This window comes from Tachypleus tridentatus, unplaced genomic scaffold (genome assembly GCF_004210375.1).
Source record: "Tachypleus tridentatus isolate NWPU-2018 unplaced genomic scaffold, ASM421037v1 Hic_cluster_1, whole genome shotgun sequence".
NCBI lineage: Eukaryota > Metazoa > Arthropoda > Merostomata > Xiphosura > Limulidae > Tachypleus > Tachypleus tridentatus.
This window is the reverse complement of record NW_027467777.1, coordinates 10,448,347-10,474,138: the sequence shown is the minus strand read 5'-3', so window position 1 is coordinate 10,474,138 and position 25,792 is coordinate 10,448,347. Positions and strand designations below refer to the sequence as shown.

Genomic DNA, 25,792 nt, shown 5'->3' with positions numbered 1-25,792 from the left:
ATTTTAGACCGGTTTTTAGCGTTTCTGCTCTCAAATTTCTACACTGTTTTGATGCTGTTTCCAGCTTTTTAGAAGAATTCTTCTTTTAGACGGGTTTTAAGCGTTTCTAGTCTCAATTTGTATGTTTTTACCAGTGTTTTTATGCTTTTTTCACCATTTTACTAGAATTTGTCTTTTAGACCGGTTTTAATAGTTTCTATTCACATTTCCCTCGTTTTTTACACTGTTTTATGGTGTTTCCAGCGTTTTAGAAGAATTCTTCTTTTAGACTTGTTTTAAGCGTTTCTAGTCTCAATTTCCTTGTCGTTTATGATGCTATCACTGTTTTACAAGAATTCGTCTTTTAGACCGGTTATAAGCGTTTCTCCTCTAAATTTTAAACAGTGTATTTATGCCGTTTTCAAGGTTTTACAAAAATTTGAATTTTAGACTGGTTTTAAGCCTCCTTTTTTACAGTGTATTTATGCTGTTTCTCACCGTTTTACAAAAAATTCGTCTTTTAGACTGTTTTAAACGTTTCTAGTCTCAATTTGCGTGTTTTTTTACAGTGTATTTATGCAGTTTTCACTGTTTTACAAGAATTCGTATTTTAGACGGGTTATAAGCGTTTCTCCTTTAAATTTTACACAGTGTTTTTATGCCGTTTTCAACGTTTTACAAACATTTGAATTTTAGACTGGTTTTAAGCGTTTTTCAGTGTATTTATGCTTTTTTCACCGTTTTACAAGAATTCGTTTTAGACTGTTTTAAACGTTTCTAGTCTCAATTTGCGTGTTTTACAGTGTATTTATGCAGTTTTAACCGTTTTACAAGTATTCGTGTCCTAAATCTCTTTTTATCTTAATTTCTTTTTTTTAAACTGCATTTATGCTGTGTTCTCCGTTTTAGAAAAATTCGACTTTTATACCATTTTAGCGTTTCTTTTCTCAATTTTTTACAGTGTATTCATGCTGTTTTTCAACGTTTTAGAAAAAATTCTTCTTTTAGACTTGTTTTAAGCGTTTCTAGTCTCAATTTCCTTGTCGTTTATGATGTTTTCACTGTTTTACAAGAATTCGTCTTTTAGACCGGTTATAAGCGTTTCTCCTCTCAATTTTACACAGTGTATTTATGCTGTTTTCAACGTTTTACAAAATTCTTCTTTTAGACTGGGTTTTAAGCGTTTTAGTCTCAATTTTAGGTTTTACAGTCTTTTAATGCTTTGCTTTTACCGTTTTACAAAATATATTTGCGTTTTAAATCTGTTTTATCTCAATTTCCTTGTTTTTTTACACTGCATTTATGCTGCTTTTCTCCGTTTTAGAAGAATTCGTCCTTTAGACTGTTTTTTATGTTTTTTTTCACCGTTTTACAAGAATTCGTTTTTTAGACCGGTTTTAATAGTTTCTATTCACATTTCCTAGTTTTTACACTGTTTTAATGCTGTTTCCAGCTTTTTAGAAGAATTTTCTTTTAGACGGGTTTTAATCGTTTCTAGAATCAATTTGCTTGTTTTAAAACTGTTTTATGCTGTTTTTCACTTCTGTTTTACAAGAATTCGTCTTTTAGACTGTTTTTTAAACGTTTCTAGTCTCAATTTGCGTGTTTATACAGTGTATTTATGCAGTTTTCACCGTTTTACAAGTATTCGTGTCCTAAATCTCTTTTATCTTAATTTCTTTTTTCAAACTGCATTTATGCTGTGTTCTCGTTTTACAAAAATTCGACTTTTATACCGGTTTTAAGCGTTTCTCCTCTAATATTTACAGTGTATTTATGCTGTTTTCAAAGTTTTACAAAATTCGAATTTTAGACCGGTTTTAGCGTTTCTGCTTTCAAATTTCTACACTGTTTTGATGCTGTTTTCAAAGTTTTACAAAATTCGTCTTTAGACCGGTTTTAATAGTTTCTATTCACATTTCCTGGTTTTATACTGTTTTATGGTGTTTCCAGCTTTTTTAGAAGAATTCTTCTTTTAGACGGGTTTTAATCGTTTCTAGTATCAATTTGCTTGTTGTTAAACTGTTTTAACTTTTAACTTTTTTTCTCCGTTTTAGAAGAATTCGTCCTTTAGACCGTTCTTATGTTTTTTTCACCGTTTTACAAGAATTCGTCTTTTAGACCGGTTTTAATAGTTTCTGAATTTAAGACCATAAAACTGTAAAACCTTTTTACATAATTTTATGTAAAATCTGTTGTCACTTTTTATAAAAATAGTGTAAAAACACGGAAATTGAGACTAGGAACGCTATAAACCGGTCCAACGTTAAAAGATGTACAAAGAATGAGTACGGAAAAAAGTTCATTTTGAGATAAAACCCTAAAGGAAAAACAGTATTTTCCTTTAGAATTCTTTTAAAAGGTTTTCCTTTTAGGTTTTGGTTTCGATTTGAAAAGAACAAAAATACCGTTGAAAACCTAAAAATAAACTTTGAAATGGTATGCTTTTGAATTCCTACATTAATAAGTTTGAGTTACGATTTGAAAGAAAAATTTAATTTTCTTAGGTTTTTTTGTTTCTTTTACGGTTTTTCAGAATTATTGATATATTTGAATCTACTTGCTCAATTGTCTACAAAACAGTATATAAATATATTAGGATTCTAAAGTGATTCTAAATGATATTCTTTTAAAAGTTTATTTTTTTAGGTTTCAGTTACGGTTTGAACGTGATCAAAACAGTATATAAATATTCTAAAGTGTAAGATATTAAAATGATATATCTCTAAATTAATGTAGCGAACTTGTTTTTTACTGTAGATCTCAGTACAAACGAGTTAAGTTAAAAGACCGCAAGATATGAAAAAGTAATTTGAAAATCCGATGAAACAAACGTTTATAGTAAAAAAGTTTGTTGTCATTTGTAACTTTAGAATATCACAAAGTGTTGTCAGCCAGTTTAAAGTTATATCACAAAATTTCTTTGAGGTTAACGTGATCGAAAAGTTTGAATGTGATATGTACGTAAGTGAAGCAAAATTTTTATATTTTAACCCTAATACCCTCACCCTATATGAGTACGTCATCAAAACAGTATATAAATATATTAGGATTCTAAAGTGTAAGATATTAAAATGATATCCCTTTAAAAGTTTATTTTTTTTAGGTTTCAGTTACGGTTTGAACCGTAGTTTTTGTGTTTCTTTCACGTTTATTGACGGTTTTCTAGAATGATTGATAGATTTGAATGTGCGCATGCTCACTATTTCTGTGCGTTACATCATCAAAACAGTATATAAATATATTAGGATTCTAAAGTGTAAGATATTAAAAAAGATATTATTTTGAAAGTTTATTTTTTAGGTTTCAGTTACGGTTTGAATCGTAGTTTTATGTTTCTTTCACGGTTTATTGACGGTTTTCTAGAATTATTGATAGATTTGAGTGTGCGCATGCTCACTATTTCTGTGCGTTACGTCATCAAAACAATATAAGTATATTAGGATTCTAAAGTGTAAGATATTAAAATGATATTTCTCTAAATTAATGTAGAGAACTATGGTTGGAATATCACAAAAATTATTTGACGTTAACGTGATCCAATAGTCTCAAAGTGATACGTACGTAAGTAAAGAAAAATTTTTATATTCTAACCGGTTGTTTCGTTGAAACCGAAACTGAAATCTAGCAGAAAACTCTAGAAACTGAAAAAGTACGGTTGAAACCGAAACACTAACATAAAAAAATGACCTTTTAAAGGGACCTATTTTTTATTGTTGGTTTCTCTTTTAGGTTTCAGTTACGGTTTGAAAGAATAACCAGTAATGAAGAAATTGGAAAGTAAAACCCTTTAAAAGTTTGTTTTTCAGGTTTCAGTTTCAGTTTGAACCGTAGTTTTTGGTTATTTCAAACCGAAACTGAAACTTAAAAGAAAAACCATTAATGAAGAAATTTGAAACAAAACCCTTTAGAAGATCATTTTAGGTTTCAGTTTCATCCGTAGTGTTTTGTTTCTTTCACGGTTTATTTACGGTTTTCCAGAATTATTGATATATTTGAATGTACGCATGCTCACTTCTCTGCAAAATTTATGTGCGTTACGTTATATTAGGATTCTAAAGTGTAAGATATTAAAATGGTATTTCTCAAAATTAATATAGCGAACTTGTTTTTTACTGTACATTTCTGGAATAAATTTGGAGGTTTTATCAAAAACTAGGCTTATGGACGGTTTTCCAGAATTATTGATATTTACGCATGCTCACGTGTGAGTTATGCGAGTTACGTCATCAAAAGACCGCAAGATGTGAAAAAGATTTTTGAAAAAGGTTTGAAATCCGATGAAACAAACGTTTATAACAAAAAGTTTATTACCATTTGTAACTTTTATTATATCACAAAGTGTTGTCAGCCAGTTTAAAGTTATATCACAAAAACTCTTTGACGTTAACGTGATCCAAATATCTCGATGTGATACGTACGTAAGTAAAGCAAAATTTTATATTCTAACCCTAAACGATCCAGTCTAAGCCTCTTTTCTCTATATCACTGTTCAATGCAGAATCACCGCTATAGTTATTTTTTGAGGCAATTGTGGGCTATTTAAATCGTTTGTAAAAATGTATCTCAAGACAGTTGGTATGGTTATTAAAACTATACAAGTGGAGAACAACGTTTCGATCTTAGATTATGTTTAGGTTAAGAAAGTTGAAAAGTTTTATTTTTGTGTTGAAAGTTTGAAGAAGATAACAATTTTAAGAGTAATACATTTATTGTACTTTGTCGTAGGTTTATGCGTGAAATACAATCAATACAGTTGAGACGAACAAAACACCTGAAATTACAATATTATTGCATACCAATCAAAAAATGAGTGTTCTTTACCAGAAAATAATGATCTCTGTGAAGTTCTGTTAAAATTTGGTTATTTTCATGTAAGATTATTATTATTGAAATGAAAACTTCTTATATACTAATTAAACATTAACAATTTGTTGCTTTCTATTTATTTTCTGGGTGTAACAAATCTTGAATTAATTGTAGATTGTTATATATTTTCAAACTGGGATATTTACTAACTGAAACGTGAAAAGTGATTTATTTACTAGTGGGTCACCATCTTTCTTAATGAAGTGGTAAAAGTTACTTTTTTTTTTTTTGTTATGACCATTATGTTACTACCATTTGAATATATTGCTGAACAAATATACATCTTACAACTGTGATATCTTGATTTGAAATGAATTTGTCCCATCGTAATACAGGCTTATCTTAATTTGCTTTGAATGAGGACTGCAAGATAGGTAAAGTATAAGAAACATGCCCATGTCAAATCATCCAGATTTTGGAGAATTTTTTGGAATGCCTTGAAAAAATTCATATGTGCTAATATAATGAAAATTGCCAAAGATTAGATCAATATTTCTAATAGTTTCTCATTACAATGTTGTAATGAAAATGTAGGCTGTAGCCTTGTAAAATGTAATTAATTTTTGTTATTTTTGGCGAATTCATTTTCAGGCAACTTTGGCTGCAAGAGAAAGAAGGTGGTAGAAGGCTGAAATTTGCTGCACTGACTGAATTAATCTCTGATAATTCAAAAATGGTCTGAAACAAAACTTATCTCTCTTAGGATTTTCATAGTGAGGCTGTAAAATCACCTGAAAACCCAAAATTGTAAAAAACATTGGTTTATTTAATAAGCCATAGCTCTAAGACTTAATGTGATACAAAGCTAAATTTTCTTTTCAAATTTCCTATAACATATCCGTTGTACATAAAGGTTCATTAGGTCTCCGGTAGTTTATGATTTAGCTAAAAATAGCCCTACTTCAGGTCACAGTTTGACCATGTCACCAGTTATTCAGCCTTTTCAGATATTTACCATATATTCTTACATCTCTGAATATGATCTAGAAAAAAAGTCAGGATGGTGTTCAATCTACTTTTGAGTTATAATTTTTAAAGTATCCTCCCACCATATGTTGTTTACTTGAAAAAAACACTGTGTGCAAATATATCCATACAATTTTGCAATAATTTATGAATCCCATTGAAATATTCTAATCAGCGTTTACCATATATTCTTACATCTCTGATGTAATTTTTCATGATATGGGTAGATGAGCACTTGAATTTTTTTTGAAGGCATTTTGTGGGGGTCATTTTCCTTCTTGAAGCTTCTTCCTCAAACTTAAAAGTTTAGAGTTTGACAAGTTAGAAGGAAACCAACTCTTCCCCTTTTCCAATACATGTGTGGACCTTTGATAAACATGTAGAGCAACTGAGTAGGAAATGGATTGGTAGACAATCCAAATCACATATTCCGTGATAACGAGACAAACCCACTTGTAGAGAAAATTATATATTGAAAAACGGCTGGTATTGGTAGAGAAAACAAACAATGTTTTGACTTTCTTCAGTCATCTTCTTGTTCACAAAGAAAGAAAGGGTTGCTGACCAGTAGCTGACTACATGTTTGAAGGTGGTTGTGTAGAGGGCATGTTTAGATGTTTGATTATATTTAGATATAAACCAATACAAAGGACCACCTTGATTTTGTGCTTGAGTTGTTGTATAGGAAGGCTTCTTTAATTTTGCATTTGTTTGTTTGTTTGGGTGTTTTCTATGGTTATGTTGTGTTTATTTGATTTGCAGTATTTAAAAACGTGAAGGTGACTTTTTGTGTTTGTTGAATCTGGTTTCCATTTCTCTACTTGTTTTTCCAACATAGAAGTTGGCAGTTATCACATTGTATTTTATAATGTTGGTGTTGTATTTGTCAGTGTAGTTTTATATAGTATAGACCTTAGTTATGTGCCTGGTTTTGAATAAATTTGGTATTAACTGGAATGTCATATTTTGTTGCTAGTTTTTTTGCCAAATGTTGGTTATTTTTCTGCTGATGTTGGGAATATGTGATATGCGACCTGATATGGTTTCTTGATTTTTTAAATTGTGGGGTATATTTGCTTTTGCTAGTTGATTTTACTTTTGTCCATGTGTGTGTGTAAACATTATACGCATTATGTGAGTAATAAAAATGAGTGTGATAAAAGGTTGAAAAATTTAAATTTATATATGTCAAACATATTTTGTGGAATTGAATATTATCTGTGAAACATCTTCTAATTGTACATAATTTTATGTGTTAATAAAGTTAATGAATGTGTTATTAAGTGTAAAGATACCAGTTTCAGTTAACAGTTAAACCGTTTCATTAAATAATTGGTTTGAGAAACATGCCAATTGTATAATGTAAATATAAATGAAGGCTATTAAAATGAGACCTTAGAGTTAATTGGCTAATGCAGTTACGGCTTAAATCATGGTAAAATTAAATTATATATGGATTTTCTCATTACCAGGTTCTAATATAACATTGTTAGGAAAGCTGAAGGAATTGGTTGGAAAAGAAAGAGAAAAGACAGTCATAAAAATAGTAATTAAAGCTGATACTTTTATTGAAAGTACATAGCCAATAAGGAAAATGGACATTGGTTATATTTTACGATGATTGTAATTACATTATATTTCCCTTTTCTTTGTCTTTTAGAACATTGATCATGATGTAATCTCACAAAGATAAAGATTTTATGAAAATCAGCAACATTTTGTTGCAATGATGCTATCAACAGTGAAGTATTTTGTGTTTGGTTTATAACATCCAACCATTTATTCAAAATGTCTTGGGGTAATACAACATTTGTTAGTTTAAAAGTTTCAACTTGAAAGAATTTTCTGATATTATATCAAGATCTAAACACCAAATTAGTAATTTAGAGAAGTTCTTTAGTGTTAATATTTCTATTTGACACAAATAAAGTTTCAATTCTGTATAATATACTGTTGTTTGCTGCATAGATTTGTCATCTAAAAACTAAATTGTATGTGTATATAAAGTTTTAATCAAGTATTTGTGGATGTAATTATACATGTGTATGAAATTTAAACAAAATTTATTTCTTGGTCTTACTTGTAGTAAATCAATATACCTACCAAAATTATAATCACTACACAATATTATTAACACCTGTGGTGTTAATGTGATAACTTTCTGAAATACATATGTAAATGTGAAAGTTATCTGATGCATGATTTAAAAAAAAAAGTAAGTTTTAATATTAAAATACTGACATTGTATTTGAATGACATTAGTGTTTAATGCAGTGGTTCCCAACCAGGGTGCTCGCATCCCTTGAGGTGGGAGATAACATTTCAATTTTTTTTTTGTTTATATCAAGGGTACTGTCCTATATATTCAAAAATTGTGCCATGCTTTGAAAAACTTGTAAGGAATAAAGAAGAATAAAAGAGTCATTAAATTTAAATTGGCTTATGAACATTTCAAATTCAAAGAAATTTCATGTATGGATGAAAATTTATTTTTTTGTAGGCCATGTAGGGTTTATTCAACTTTTAGTTTGTTGTAATATTTTTTCTTTTCCAAATGTTTCGTTTTGTCTCTATATCATTAAAACTAATTATAAAATTTGTTTTGGCCACCTTCATTTTTATTCTTAAAAAATGAATAATTACTGTGAGGGGTGCAAGAACATATTAAAATTTTGGTTGGGAACAGTAGGGTTTAATGTTGTTATCAAATGGTGCAAATAAAGTGTAAACACTTGTTTTTACTGTGCAGTTGTCCTTAATTTTTTGAATTAGAAATGAAACCACACATTTCTACTTATTAAAATTCCTAATTTCCATCCTTATAAAAAGTTATGAAATAGAACTAAACAAAACTACATGTTTGCTGCATAGATTTGTCATCTAAAAACTAAATTGTATGTGTATATAAAGTTTTAATCAAGTATTTGTGGATGTAATTATACATGTGTATGAAATTTAAACAAAATTTTTTTCTTGGTCTTACTTGTAGTAAATCAATATACCTACCAAAATTATTATCACTACACAATATTATTAACACCTGTGGTGTTAATGTGATAACTTTCTGAAATACATATGTAAATTAAACGCTTTTATGAAGAGTCAATGTCAATAAATTTAGTTTTTAGTTCACTTTTATTTTTTGGCCAATCAGTTTTAACTTCTAAATTTTGAAAAGTAACAAAACAAAGGTTGTAAGATGTAACTTTTCTATATCATGTTAGGATTTCCTAACACGAACAGTAAGATACTAAAATTTACATTTAAGATAGAAACACGAGCTAAACTTAATCACAAATGAGAATCTGAAATTTGGGTAGCTTACTTTTTTCATTTACTTATATATCCTTAAATTATATAGTCCAGCATGGATATACTTTGTATTTAAAGCCCTTAATATCTTACATTTACAATAGTAAATAGTAACAGTAAAGCAACAGTTTCATAAGGGTTGCAGATTTAAATTCCTGTCACACGAAACATGCTTGCCTTTCAAATGTGGGTGCATTATAGTATAAGAGTCAATCCATTAGTAATAGAGTAGCTCAAGAGTTAATAGTGGGCAGTGATGACTAGCTGCCTTCCCTCTAGTCTAAATTAGGGACATCTTGCACAGATAGCCCTCAAATATTTAGTAGAAATAATGTTAAGAAATCTGTTAATTAAAAGTTAGTGTGTACTTTTAGGGCTAATATTTAAATATCTGCATCTTAAAATACCCTTTGGGTTATAATGATTCATACTTGTTATCATTATATTTAGTTTTGACCTTGCACTGACCAGCTGTTGATTTATTTTCTCGTGTATATATAAAATCCCAAGATGGAACGTTCACCTGATCTTTTCTGTCATATTAAGCTTTACAATTTAAATTTAGAGACTTGTATTTTTTAATGTAGTTTGACATAAGACTGTAAGTACTAGAAGTACACAGATGATGTGAACAGTTAATGAATCTGATTTTGTATAGCAAACTGACTAGAAGTATGTAATATTCATAAGTTAATACACAGAAAACAAGAAGCTATAATTACTAGAATGTACCGATTGATCAGTTGGCTACCTTTGCTTATTAACACTTGGTAATATCTGGTAAGTTTCAACTGGATTAAGTTTGAGTTCTAAAGTTAATAGTGCTGAATAATATTCATAAATATAAAAATTTATAGTGATAAATAATATTAACACCCTATGTGTATGGGGTCAGTCCAATAGGGAAGCACATGCTCATGTGGAGCTGTAAGTACTATTTTTTACTATAATTCTAAATTTATGACACATTCATTTATGAAATTTGTCAAGCTTTCAGTAGCCATAACTGTATTGTACACAAGTAATCAATATTTCTATCAAAATATTTCCCATAAAAATCTATCTGTGAATTTCCAAAGCCTTAAATGAATCAGTTTCCATGCTTAAAAGTAAAAAATACTTCTTTTCAAAGCTATTTTTCTGGCAAAACTATATTTTGTCTACTATTTTTCAACCCTAATACTAACAGTAATGAAATTACCAATGTGCAGTGAAATGAGAAACTGATAAATATGAAATAGAATGAACAAATGTTTTTCCTCTCTGAATGCTAGGTTTTCTATTTTCTTCAAAGTTTCAGCTTGGCATTTTCCCATACTCTTTTTTAATTTTTTTGAGTTTAAAGACATTAGGAGAACAGTATAATTATGGTGTTATAAAACATGCAAGTTCGAGAAGTCTTAATAGAAATGAATAAAATCCCTGTAACCCTGGTTATTCCTGATACAATCACACAGAAATGGAAACCAATGCACAGTTAAATCAAATAATTTCAGCTATGGTCCACTCTGTATTTTATGTAGAACGTAAGCAACTTTCCCTAATGTTTAGGTCAGTCCTATATAGTTAGCATTGTAACAGGCAAAAACATGACGTTATGTGTTGTGATGCAATACATATTGATAATAAACAGTTTGGAAAGAAGTCAATTAATTCTGCTCTAAGACTGTAACCCAGTATTGGAGGTGTGTGTGCTTCTTTATTTGGACAATATACTGTACATGTTATTGAAGATGTTGTAAAACATGTAGGTTCAAAATGTCTTGATAGAAATTAAATATAAGCCCCGTAATTTGAGCACTTTTTGAAGGTGGACCTATCTTCAGTTACATATTGGAAATGGTGGTGTAATCAAATGAGTGATATACAAATAAAGGTAGTTTAGAAGGAAGGTCATCTGGTTTTTCAAGAAATGTCTATTTCTCTATGTTCTGGTGTAAATGTCTCATTTCCAGTATAATATAACCAATGGTGAGAATGTATGCGAAAATGTGTTAGTAATAATTTACTTTAGAAATGGCTGAATATGTGTGCATTTAAAACTCTGCTTAAGCATTTAAGTAAAGGTAACACCTGGAGACAGTTTAAAAAAGATTTCATGCCTTATATATTTATAAGGTATTGAGAAAGTACAATTTTTCATGTTAAAAGCATTGTTCTCAGTTATTTCTACAGCCAGTGTGTATTATATCAGTTTCATGACCTGAAGAATTTGTGTGATAGGGTTTCTCCTGTAGTTTGTTATTAGTATTATTTTCCAGTAAAGTGCACTTTAACATATTTTTATTAGTTGTCATTATGCTTGGAGATATTTCATTTCCTGTATCAGTAAAATAATAGTTATGTTGACAATTTACTTTGACGTATTTTAGGGGAATGTGATTCTTCAGATGAAAAGCTCCTCGAAATGGTTAATGAACAACTGGGCTTTGGTTTGGGCAATATATAAAGAACAACCTTTGATGACATCAAGTGAGTGTTAATAATTAATTATCTGAACAGAATTTATTTATTTAATATAAAAAGCACTTGGTAAAAGTTTTGAGCATTACATAAAGATTGAAATTACCAAAAAAAAACATCTTATATTTGTACATGTTTTATTCATACTGGTTGTGTTTTGAAAGAGATCATTCCAAATACAATAATTACACGTAGGTGGGAGAGAATTCTCTTGTGTTGCTAATGTATTATTTTCATTGAGCTATAAAATTCTATAAAGATGTGGTAATAATCAAAATAAATGTAGATCTAAAGTTAATCAGATATTTCTATTATGTAATATAGTTTTAATTTCTGAATTTCGAAACTAAACTATTTTAATTTGTAACGTCTTAGTGTTCACAGTTTTGTATGACGTGATGGCACTTGTTTGTTCCAAGTTGCTAATCTTGGATCGTCTTTTCACTTGACTGAGATTGAATACAACTTTCAGACATGCAGATTTTCCTAATACATAACATAATGTTACAGTTACCAAGCTATCCCATAAAGCTCTGTTTTCTTACATGCAGTCTTTCAAAAATGTCAATAATTCTCTCTCTCTGTCTTTGGTATTTGCTATTACATTATTGATAACCAATATTTAATCTTATGTTTTATGCCATCTCGTTCACAGGATGGCTTTTAAGTTGATCGGAACGTAGATTCAAATCTGCTATCACTAAGTTTAGTTTAACCAGCTAAGGAAATTGTTTTAATGCACAATGTTTGGTTAGAAAACCAGTTAAATTGTAATAATTATAGGACATTGTATGCTTTGTGTTTATTATTGTTTGTGCTCTAAAGTATATATTTGAAATTAATAAATAATTTGGGAAAAAAATAAACAGCCCAGTGAAAATTTGGGTTAGCATTTCTCAACACTTTAAGTCTTTGACAACAAAAGAAATTACAGCATTCACAATTAAGTACTAGATTTTGTTATTTTTTGTGTACATATTTTGTTTGTTATAAAAGTAAAAAAAATACTTATTAGGTAACACGAGAAAATAAAAATGAAGAAATAGATTAATTTATTTGTATATATGTATGAAGATTGTGTGTATTACATAATTTTATGCTGTAATTTGAACTAAGTGTATACAAGGTGATTTCTAGCTTGTTACATAGGCTTAGTATATTGGAAGTTGTCATATTTAACTGATGCAAGCCTGACAGTAGTCAGGATAAATAATGATAAGCTTCTATTGTAATCTGCAGGATTTTAGAAATGAAAAATGTTGTTTGATATTTTTTTTTGGTGTGGTTACAAGGTTAAACAAATGGCCTAAGCTCATATAGTGTAAGGGTAGAGAAAATAATGCATAACATATAAAGTTTTACCAAAAATGACTTGATATTCAATTAGAAGATTCTAGAAGCTCTGCAAATGAAGTTAGGAAAGTGTAATATTAAAGATATATAAATTTTATTAATTTTAGCATGAAAATCACCTTGCTCTCATACTAGTCAGAGTTTAAAATTGAGATAAATCTTTATATATATAAAAAAAATTCTTAAGGATGGATTTTTTTGAGTTTCTCATTAGTTATTGTACCCACTATATTTTGTTTGATAATATTTCAAACACTTCAGTGTTTGTTCCCTTCAATTTTTCAGGGAATATTTTGGAGTTAAGATCGGCCTGTGATTTGCTTGGCTTGGATTTTACACCTGTATGCTGATTTAAGCTTCATTAGTAGGAGTGTTGTGTTTACTGTATTGGGTGATGCTCACAGGGAATAAGGGGAGAAAAAGATAAAAGAGTAATCAAACAGTTTATTATTTTAAAACTCATGTTTGATCATTTTCTAAATTATACCTCAGATAAATCAGTTACTTAGAGCTACGTGATTGATGGAATGTGGTAAGTGATTAATCACTAGACTAATTAATCAATGGTTAGCTAATTAATTATTTTCACACAAGCTGGAATAATTGCAAAGAATAATAATTGGAACCATTAATTTTATCGGTTGATATGTTTTGAACCATTAATTTATCTTAAAATATTTTAAATAATTTTTGTGATAAATTGATTTAAACATAATTTAAGTTAATCAGTTATTTTATGTGGCATTATCATTGAAATTGATAATTGTATATTATGGTTAATAAGTATTATATAGCTTTACATGTTAAAGCTGAAGAGGAATAAATGATATTCTCTTTTTCAGACTCTGAAAATTTTTTGTTATTTAGTTTTAAGACGTTTTTAAGTAATGCTTTTCTTGTGCCTATTTTCTTTTTGCATGTTGACTATCCAACATGCATAGTAATTTTGATCTCAAGATTGCAAATACTTGTATGCATCAGAAAATGTTCCAATTTCACATAGAAAATTTTTATAACCTCCAGATAATTATCGCCTTGTAATAGGGGAGACATCATTTGTTTTAAAAACAATTGTGGTTCTGGTTTTTATTCATCTTTCTATTCATAAGCAGCCAATTTTCTGTGAGTGTATTATCAGCAGTTCATTGGTCATTTGTTTGTAGTATGATTTGTAGTATGTAGTTGCTCATTAATTCCATTAAAATCCAAACTGATGTGCTAATGATGTGATTTATTTTAATAAGAGGGATGAAAACTGTACACATATTTTAGCCAGTTTATTTTTCAAACTGCATTCATCTTTACATTCTTGATGTTGAATGGTTTCCAGAAACCTCTGACCCAGATGTTTCTTTTGCTGTCCACTGCCCCTCATCATTTATATGCTTTAAAAGAGGCTATGACGTATTCATTTATTTGTTGGATCAAAGAAGTGGTGTTTGGAGTAAGAAACTCCACAGAAATGTTTGTTGATGTGTAAATTAGGTTGTTAGGGTGATTTGGTGAGTTGTCATCAACCACTAGTGCTTTATGGGAAACATTTTCCATAGAAAAATATCTCTTTACTGTAGGGCAGACAAAGTTGTAAACCAGTTGTCAAAAATTGTTTTTGTTGTTTAAACCTGTTCTGTCTGGCATCTTCTTCGAATATAGATCAGTCTCTCAAATGTTGAAAACTTGATGGGTCATATATCCTCTTTGTTCAATAATATCTTTTAAACTTGTTGGCACATTGATGTTGCTTCCTTTTAGTACTTGCTGCCTTTAGGCTGTGTAAATGATGCTCTTTTTTTTTTTAATCTGTCAAGTCAGTCTTTGCTATCCATTATCATAGGGCAATACCGATTTAGTAACTTAAGAGATAATTTTTTCTTTCTTGATAGTTGCTGTAGCTGATGATGAGAACATAAGTCTGGCTTTCGTCAAACTTCTTGATGGTTTCCAGTTTTGTTGTTACTGAGATGGGTTGTGTCTCAGTGTTTTGGCTTACTGCTGGCACTGGAATCACTTGCAGTATGCTTTACTAATCATTTTGTATTTAAGGGCAGAGTACAGTCTAAATAAAACTATATAAGTACATTGGTTGACACCTTTCATGATCCGAACAAGACACTGGAGATGTATGAACTCTTAGCACACGGGCTGGTCAAACTGACGTGTCATGATGTTTCAGTGAGTTACATTCAGAATATAATTAAACCACTTAACTACCTTGATGTACGAACAAACTTGACAAGAAACCATAGATGATAATGCAGCTTTTAATATATAAATTTTAAGTTCTTAATAATATAAGAAAAATATTTAAAACAACTTTAATTTACCCTAGTGTGAGAATTTGAATATTTGTTCTTCAGTTATTTCCTCTTTTGAACTTCCCCCTTAAACTATGAAATGTTATGTAAAATGTCATTAATCTTCTAAATCTTTATTTTCTATGCTTCAATCATATGGAACTTCAGAGCAACCAATGAAAATGCAAGAACCTCACACACCCACCCTCAACTTGCTCAAATTTACAAATTGCTAATACATTGTTCTGAGGCTAAGTCTTATTGAATTTATAAACAACACGAAGTCTAGAATACAAATGAGTGATAAAAGTATGATTCATCCCATATGATATTACAGATAATTGATAAATTTAGCTAATTAGATAGCCAGAGACTGAGATATTTATCTCAATGACAAACTGGGTATATCTTGCTTCAAACACAAATTATTGTGATATTATATTTTTCTTTCTTTCTCTCTCTCTCTTGAAGAATAATATCAGTTTCTCAACAGATTTTCCACTGGTCATAAATTATGTTGTGATAAATTTGTTATACATTTTGCATGTATTTCTGAGAAGTTCAGCATTTCTAAAATCATACACCAGTTTAAAAAATTATTTTTGTATTTTTTTAGGTACCAGAATTTCAGTATTCAAGGTGTGATGATAAAAAATTAAAAAGAGGTATAAGTGGTGTTTGCCATACAATTTCAAACCTCTTTGCCTCCAAAATATCAAAGAGGCAACAGTTTACAACTGAATACAGAAGACCGATGGTATACTTGTAGTAAGTACACGTGTGAGCTTTTGGATTTTATTTGCTCTAAATCTTTGTGATTTTAGTCAAGTGATATTCTGTACATTTAGTGTTTTAATATTTTTAATGTTTGGTTAGTTTTGTATTTTGGGCAAAGGTACTTAAGGGCTACCTGCATTAGCCATCCCTAATTTAGCAATGACATACCAAAGAGAAGAGAGCTAGTTAGTTACCACTCTTTTATCAACAAAGAGTGTAATGGATTTTAATGTTACAACATCCCAATGGGTAAAAGTATGAACATGCTTGGGGACAGGGATTTGAACCCATAACCAACAGACAGTGAGAGAAACCATTACCATAATTTCTTTTCACTATGGGCTTGGTTGAATCAGCCAAGTTTGTGACTCCAAATTTATCTTTATAGTTTCACCACAATAATTGCTAATACGTTTTGTGTATCTTCATAAAAATTATGTCAACTGTGAATAATGATTGAATCATTTGTTGAGAAAAACATCATTTATAATGAAGTCTTTTTCACTGCAAGAGTCTGTGAATGTGTGTAATCAGAAAATTGACTACTGTGGGTGCATCACTCATCTGAAATTTAAATTTAAACATCATAAATAAACGTGAAACATTTTGATCAGTAAAACTAGAATGTATTTTGTATTATTCTACCCAAACTCTGTATGAGGTTTGTCAATATGACCAATCTTGTAACCATTAAAATAAATCAAAATTATCTTTTTTGTTTTTCTATAATGATTTCAGATTGTAATATGAAACTACATTTGTTTATTCTAAATAGCCTTTTTTGTAACAGTGCTATTGCTCTATAAACTAAGGTTAACTAATATGCCTTCCAAACAGGTTGCAAAACATTTGGAAAACATGTAGCTCACATTATCTCAATGAACTACATGATGCACACGAGCTACTCACAGATTTCTTGATTGAGGAAAAAGTGACTGCAATCACTTGTCGTGTTTGTGTATCTCCTCCTTTCTCTTCTTGAGGATTTATCCTGGTGATATGATCCTGCCAACACCACATTAAGCATCCATTTGTTTCCCTACTCCCTTAATAACTGGATCTCCACTTTTCCAGGCACTCCTATGAGATACATGCAGTTTCTTCATGATTTTCTCATTTCTTGTCTCTTCTTGTGAATTATTTGTACATGATCTACTCTGAAAATTCTGCACTTGTTTCTTACATCAAGTATTGGGGGTTACTCATTTAAGGACTTTGTTTCCACATGTTGTTTGTGATTTATTCCCATTGATATTTGCCATGTGCTTATGGCATATTCACTCTCTTGGCTGGACCAGATTCTTTCTTTCAGGTGTTTATTCAGGTTTGCTGTGTCTCTCTTGGAGGCTTTTGCCACTTATCTCAACACCAAACTTTTTTTCTTGAGCTATGACAGTTGAAGCTCTTAGCCAGAACTGGTCTCATCATTTTCTTATATACCTGTGTCACCTCTATTGCTCCAACTTCACACATTGAATGGGATTTGCCTGGTTTATAACCATCTATACTTTCCAACTGTGTACCACTTTCTATATCACATTCCTCTTGTCCTTCGTTTTTTTTTCTTCTTTCTGTTAACAGAAGTGGCAAACTTTTCACTTCTGTTTTGTCTACCACTTCCTTCCTGTTCTATGGTGACTCACCGCTCAGTCCTTTTCACATGGTCGGTCTTTTATTTTTTTGTTATTTTGTGAAATTAATTTGCTGTATATGTGAATCAGATTTCGCTTTGTTAGTATTTGTAAGATGCAATAAATTAATATGTAGAAAAGTAGGGAAAAGTTGAGTGACTACTCTGTATTATGCAGTTTTGTTTACCTGTGAAAATAAATTAATTCCTGTTACATATCCTTAAATTCCTTGTGTGGTACTAGAATATTGTAGATACATGTGTACTAAAAATAATTGTTTATTAAAAAATAGCATGTTGAAGGTTAATTTGCATTATTTGAGAAGCAAAGACAAAATTGTGCTCATTTTTGATGATATTTATCATTGGAGCATTCTGTATCTGGGTATGATCTCATATTTTTATTTTTCTATCCTGTTGTTTCCTAGTGGGAGGAAAAATTTTCCTTTGGACCTTCCACAATGCCATCATCCTTGTGAACCTTTCCAACAACTTTATTCAAGCATTAAACAGAAATTAACAAAAGTTTATCAGACTTTCTTCCATCCCATTCCCTCACTTCCAGACTTTTATTATTTTTTTTCTTTTCAAAACAGCAGGTGCACCAGGTGACATTACAGTTTTATTGAGCTGAGATAATAAGAAAATATATAATTTGAGTGAGATTAGGTTAATCTCATGAGGCTACATTTCTGTAATTTGTAGATTCAAGGTATTTATTACTCTTTGTTTGAAAAATATTTTTTTTGCTAGAAACTGTGAGTTTCATTGCCTGTAATTATAATTATCATTTTCTTTTCACAAATTGTTCCATAAAACAAAAGTTTAGAAGTATGAGTAAAAAGTTTGCGAGACAATGACAAGCTACTTTTTGGTAGTCATGAATCTAAGGTTGTGAATATTCAGTATAGCTTTGCTCCAAAATAAGCAGAGGCATTTCATAAATTAGGGAATTTTTCTTGATTTGACAGTTAATTTAAATTTATTAAAGCTAGCTTTTGTTGTTTCAACTTCAATGTTGAATAAAGGTGTCTTCTCTATGGATATCTTGCATTCTGTTTACTGATATTGTTAAATAAGGCTTGTAAGTCACTATAAGGTGTTTAGGTTAATATGAATTATTCTACTATTTTATGGAAGAGGGACAGTTCAGCCAACCTTCTAAACTCATATCTGCTTACTATTAATAGACATGTTCTTTTGGCAGTGTATTTTATTTTTATACTGGAAATTGTGACATCCTTTTCTAGTCTACCTAATTAACACCCAAATTCAATTTAATTACATTGCAGAGGAGGGCCATCTTTTTAATCAAGTTTTATACATTTCTTTATTGGTATATTGAACTGTTTTTTTTAGTTTAGTGTTGATGGTCATTTTTACCCTTTAATAAAAATATATTCAAAAAAGATCTGTTATATCTTTCAACTGATTTATGCTAAAATATTTAGATTAATATTACAAAACACAGATTTTTTATGCATTTTATTAAATAGAAACTGGTTTTAAGAAAATCTCCATTAAAAAAGAGAAAAGTGTGAAATTTCTCTAATCCAAGAAGGTTTGTAATAATAATAAGCTTTGAATGCATTGTATCTTGAAGGTATCTTTAATATTATTGTAAGAGAGTAACATCTTCATGAAGGGTAGTTGTTTTGGATGGTATAATCACTGTTACTTGTGAGACTATGCATATTTATTTTACAGACCAAGAATGTAAGAATTGCTAACTTCAGTACATTAAGAGACAGTTGTCCTCAGAGTTTTTTATTATTATTATTATTCTTTACATACTCAAAGTAAATTTTAGTGAAGGCACTACTCTTATGTGAGATCAGTGGTTAACTTAATTTGAATGATTATTGATATCTGGATTATTTCATTTGGTTCATATATTGGCTAAACTTCTCTATTAAGAGAAACAGTTGCACATCAAATTCCTTCTATAAAATGCTTAACAGTTAAGTTTTTGAATGGTAATTGTCATTGTATCTATGATAGTGCTAAACTTAATTACACAGGATGAGGAGGCTGGTCGTGGAGATCACATAACTTTACAAACTTTCTTGTTGGGGCAAAAGGATCTGTAATTATTCCAGTATGTTTAGCTATGTTTCTTACTTTGATAAACAGTTGTTGTTCAAAAATGTGGTTGTATTAATATTTGGATTGTAAATCTTTATAATCTTTAAAATCTTTGAATTTCACACAAAGCTACATGAGAGCTTCCCTAATTTAGAGGGAGGGCAGCTAGTCATCACCACCCACTGCCAATGTTTGGGCTACTCTTTTACCAAGAAATAGTGGGATTGACTGTTACATAATAACATACCCATGGCTGAAAGGGCAAGCATATTTGGGGCAACGGGGATTTGAATCCGTGACTCTCAGATTACGACTCAAACACCTTAACCCACCAGGCCAGGTCGGGCCCCATGTAGTATAATATTTTGTTAATAATGCTGGTTTTATTGCAGTGATTGTTTTGTTTTTCCCTAACCACAGCTTTAACATTGTGAATAAGGGAGATGGTACAGAGTGGTCTGGGGTGTGGTGTTATGACTCTGTTCCTTTCCTAAGTGCTGTGCTGTGCAAATTGTTCTGCTTCTGTTAAGAATATTTAAGATATTTCTCTTTGAAATGTTCGTTGTTTTGACTTTACAGTGTTTAATGATCTTGTTGTTATATAAGTATTTTACCTTGCAAATGACTGATAATATAATCTCAAGTGTGAGCCTACCAGTGACAAATTTCACTGTTGAATTGTTTGAAATCTTCTATGTGTAAACTGGTAGACAACTGCCAGGGAAGTAAAATCAACAGAATAAAATAGCTCGTGCTTATTTTATACCCTTCACTGTGTCTTGCTGATCTAGATATTTTCATAGGCACGGGTACTGGAAGGTAATCTGTCGTCTGGCCTTGATGTTTCTCTTAGAGAGCAAAGATTTCCTCCTTGCACACCTCCCATGTAAGTTAAACTTGTGCAGTCTCTTTCTGATTGTAGAGGCATGCACTTTCACATCAACAGTAGCCAGAACCTGCTGTAAATCCCGTGATGACATTTTAAATTGTATGGAGACCTCCAATAGCATCTTGCGGTTTGCTCTCGGGGTGAACTTGCTTAGACGACCAGACCTGGGCATGTTGGCAGTTGTTTTGAAAGTCCTCCACTTGTTGACTATTTTCCAGACAGTGGAATGGCTGATTTCAAAATCTTTTGGGATCTTTTTAAATACCTTACCAGACTCATAAGCTGCTACAATTTTCTTTCTCAAAGCCTCAGACAGCTCTTTTGCTCTCACCATGGTGCTCAATCTCACTCCAACAGTCAGGCATGTAAATCATGCAATTTAAATCATCTCATTCTTATATTGTCTATATGTGTAAGTTATGGTCATTGTGATTTGGCTTTGATTATATCCTAATTCAAATTCTAGGTTGAATACATGATATGGATTGGATATGTAAAACAAACAAAGAAAGAAAAAAAAATTAGTGTATGTGTGTGATACTTTGATCTGATCAGTGAAATGGATCTACTGATAACAGCAAATTTGTCCAGGAAGTATGTATTTAACAAGTTTTTTAGTGTATATAAAATAAGGGGCAAGTGTGTACAATTAACAAAATCTTTATTAAAATAAAACAGAAATAAGGGATGATGTGCAGACTGTAACAGTTGATGTTTATGCTAAACTGTGCTTAGTTTTACAGGTTTCACTCTCAGGATTGATAACTGAAATCATTTAGACTGAAACTGTTTTAGTCATAACTTATTTTACTAATTATCTTTCCCCAGAAAATATAACCATGTTTTGTCAATAATTTAAGTAACTCTCTATATGCCAAAGAGAATAACAACTATTTTTATACTTTTGACCTCGCTTTGGTTCAGGGTTTTCAGACCATGACACAAGCCTGGACAACATTTCTATATCATCTAGAACTTCAACAACAAGGAAGAACCAACAGTGTATAGCATTACCAGTTCATGGAAATGGAGAAGTTGGTATGTATATGTAATAAAATATTGGAAAAGAATATTACTTGTTAGTAATGGAGGGTTAATAGTCAAGTTAGCTGGCAACAGTTTAACATATTTAGCAAAGTTATGAAATGGATTGAAACTAAAGTGAAAACAAATTTTAATGTCATAAAACAATATATTAATTAAAGCAAAGAGGAAAGAATATAATATTTTAAATTCAAAAAAAGGGAAATAATGAACGTATCAGAAGCATTAAGCTAAAAAGATCCTAAAGGGGAAACCATACTTTTACCTATTTAAAAATGTAAACAATTTGGCATTTTGCCACATATTTTTCTTCTTTGTAACAATGTACACTTTTTAAACTTTTAAATTTATTTTGTTTAATCTTTTTCGTACCATTCTCCAGTGTCACAATGATATATCTGTGAAATTACATGCAGCTTGCTTTAAATTACAAATTATGTTACCCATGAGCTATTACAACCTGTTCTTGTGCCTTTAGAACCATTTTTTATATTATAATTTTACTTACTCTAATCTTAACTAACCTAACAAATACACCTATATTTACATGTCAATTACTTTTACACTTATGCCTAAATAACAAACATTAAAAAAAGAAATAAAGTACTCAACTAATCTCCTGTTTTTTTTCTTGAACTTTTCTATTTGTTAGCTCTGTAACCAAACAAATTTCATACTTTTTTGAGAGGTGGTGGATAAAATAGGGTTGATGAGTTGGTTTGTAGATGTTTTTGAATTTCACACAAAGCTACTCGTGGGCTATCTGTGCTAGCCATTCTTAATTTAGGACTGTTGGGCTACTGTTTTACCAACGAATAGTGGGATTGACCATGGCCGATAGGGCGAGCACGTTTGGAATGACAGGGTTGCGAACCCACAACCCTCAGATTACGAGTCGCACGCCTTAACACGCTTCGCCATGCTATACGTATAGTGTATATCAACTTCATTGATTTACTTCTACAGCTATTTATTGCTGTTTAGCCATAACTAACATTTAAAAAAAAAAAGGGAACCCCCTTTTATCTATGCTTATACTTTTACAAAAAGCTTCTCCTAACATCCCACAAAAATCAAAGCACTAAGTGATGGAGATGACACAGAAAGAAGCTGAGCTATAAATACATCAGTACCTTAAAACGATTCTCTGCCTTACTGTCAGTATATTTGGGATTTTTCAAGAAACTGAGCAAATTCTGTCACAAGAAAATTTCCACAGCATGAAGATGAGTTTAGAGTAGGAATGGTAAAATGAAATACTGCAGAAATATTTAATAACAATCTATATCCATATACAAACTTCTAACATTATTTAATAATCAATATATTGTTGTATTTGTCTACTATTGTATTTTCAATCTTATCTGGTGCTCCTTTGCATTAAGGTGCAAAAAATATTACATAGTTATACATTTCTTTAACTTCGGAGAAAATTTTTTCTTTATTTTTCTTGCATTTCAGCAAGAAATAAACAAAAAATAATCCCTTCACCAAAGCAGCAGTATTTATTTCTCGTGCAAAAAATTTTGTTTTTAAAATTTGGTTGTAACACTGAAGTTTTTCCAAATCACTAAAATCAAATTAAATTTGGGTGGAAATTAGGTAGGCTAGAAAAGGATGTTACAATTTCCAGTATACAGGGTACAGCCCAAAATCTTGATTTAATAACATCAAAAATAAAATTCACTGCCAAAAGAACTTGTCTATTAATAGTAAGCAGCTATGAAGATACAGAATTTAGAAGGTTGGCTGAACTGTCCCTCGTCCATAAAATAGTAGAATTATTCATATTAACTTAAACACCTTATAGTGACTAACAAGCTTAAACAAGCCTTATTTGACAATATCTGTCCACAGAATGCAAGATATCCATGGAGAAGACACCTTTATAAAACTAAGAACCAGATATCATGTGTTGTGTGGAATTTTGTAAGGAGGAGGAAGAAGATACAGAATTTACTCTCCATAAACCTGGATATTATAGCAGATTCAGCCACACTGGTGAGCAATTCAGATGTCACAAGAGGTTTAAATTACTATACTAAATTTTAAAAAAGGGTGTACTGGAAAGCTTGATTTATGTACACACCCACGAAATATCTTCCTTACAAAAAAGTTTTGCAATTATCTGTATCTAACTTAGGTAATTATTATACATTACATATTTACTAAACAAATAATAAAAGGATATATATAGAACATGGTAAGACAAAATACCCATTACTACCACAGTCAAATCCTATAATATTAAGGATGTTGTCTTAAAGGTCTCTAAAAAACACAAACCTGAAAGTGAGCTTTCGTCTTTCCTCTTGCTAAGTCCATACCCTGAATGTCCTTCACAAAGTGTTTCATTCAATCTATAACAACACAAAAGTGTTTTTGTTAGTTATATATACCACTATTTTATATCTCTATTACACTGCAATCTCCCACACAGTCAACTATAAAGACACTTAAAAACCTGATTACATAGTTTCATAAACAATGAACACTGTCAGTTTACATACAGAAAGAAAATATTATATAAAATTACAAGAAATGACAGTATATGTTTCACCTAATTAAAAAAAATTAAATCTAAGATTGTTATCGTGAAACATCTAAAAGTAAATAAATAATTTGTGTGCTTTAATGAACACAACAATATCAGCAAGTGTCTCAGATAGAATACTGATCCACATCTTTCTTGATATACAAACATATTCTTCCTATTATTGACAGAAAATGAATTTAGCACTGCCCAGAGAGCTCGGATCCCTATTCAACACAAATTTAAATTTCAGATTTGGAAAGTTGGAAAATAAAAATCACACATTGTGTTCATCTAGGGGTGTTATCCTTTCATCTTCATATATGGGATTTGCCTGGTCCATAACCATCTATACTTTCCAAATGTGTACCACTTTCTATATCTTGTCCTTCGTTTTTTTTTTCTTCTTTCTGTCAACAGAAGTGGCAAACTTTTCACCACTGTTTTGTCTACCACTTCCTTCCTGTTCTATGGTGACTCACCGCTCAGTCCTTTTCACGTGGTTGTTTAGCTATGGACTATCAATCTTCACTCTAGCTGGTTATTGGATAGCTTGGTTTTCTACATTTTGCCTTCCCCACTTTATTCCGACCCTTTTCATGCCTCGTTGGGACCTGACAATGATTTTATATTCTCTGACACATGCTCTGTTTGAATTATTGGCTTCTAGACATTTTTCCATCTCCTTACCTATGGTCTCCATTGTTCTGATTTTAATATCATTAGTGTTTTTCACAGTCTTACATTGTACTTATACTTACTTTACCCAGACCTGGCTTCTTTTCTAAGACTTCTGTTACTTGGGATGGTGATTGTACTTTTCATCCTATTTCCCTCCCTCCTGTTTCTTTCCTATATACTCATTTAGACTCATCTTCTGCATCTTGTCTTGGTGTTATTTGGCACGTACGTATTTTAAGGGCTCCTGCTATTTTTTTATTCTACCTTTGGACCCCTCATTGTCTAGATCTGTTGCCTGCTACTATTACAGTGTGGATAAGCCAACGCCTTCAGTTTGAATATTATCTGTATGTTAGTACATGTGGATGATTCTCACATGTCTTTCATAAAACCTGCTTTATTTCCTGCTGAGTTTTAACTCTAATCTATTTTTTTCAATCTTCACACTGCCTTTGGGTAGGGTAAGTATATTTTCTTTTTAAGCACCCATTTCTCTTTCATTGGATCCTGCCAGACAGCTGGCGTTGCCTCCTACGGTATATGAATTTTCCAAAATTTGCATATGGTTTAGTGTAATAATAATACTAAAAAAAAGTGGTCAATCCTTTTGCCCTGGCATTACCTGTCCTCACTGTCATGTTAGGGTCTTCTGCAAGGTTGCTTGGGGTATCCTTGGTATTATATTTATCTAAGTTGCCTAGTGCAGCATCTACCATTCCATGGACTTTCATGGAAAAGACCAGTGTCAGGAGGGTGTCTACCAAGTTCTTGCTCTTGCAGACTTTTAAAAGTAGTCTCATGTTACTGTCTCCAGTAAAAGACCTTTTTGGCAGGTATCTGATAAGGATCTTGATATATACTGAGGTCTTCCAAGTGTAAATTCTTCTCCCTTTGTTCAGATTCCTGGCTACTAGTTC

General features: G+C 30.9%; 1 protein-coding gene across 5 annotated transcripts in view; it reads left to right on the top strand.

Moving 5' to 3' along the window:
• Nucleotides 1-25,792, top strand: part of LOC143242053 (uncharacterized) — a 66,209-nt gene that overhangs the window by 25,424 nt on the left and 14,993 nt on the right. For 3 of the 5 annotated variants that reach the window (XR_013022394.1, XM_076485398.1, XM_076485401.1), the window contains one exon: nt 23,519-23,662. Coding sequence is in view for 1 of the 5 variants with exons in the window: in XM_076485401.1 (XP_076341516.1) it covers nt 23,519-23,594 (76 nt within the window). In the remaining 4 variants the exon portion in view is untranslated. Of the gene's footprint in view, nt 1-14,809; nt 15,115-15,852; nt 16,005-21,541; nt 21,656-23,518; nt 23,663-25,792 lie in introns of those variants that run through there. The other 2 variants (XM_076485399.1, XM_076485400.1) reach the window with 2 other exon arrangements.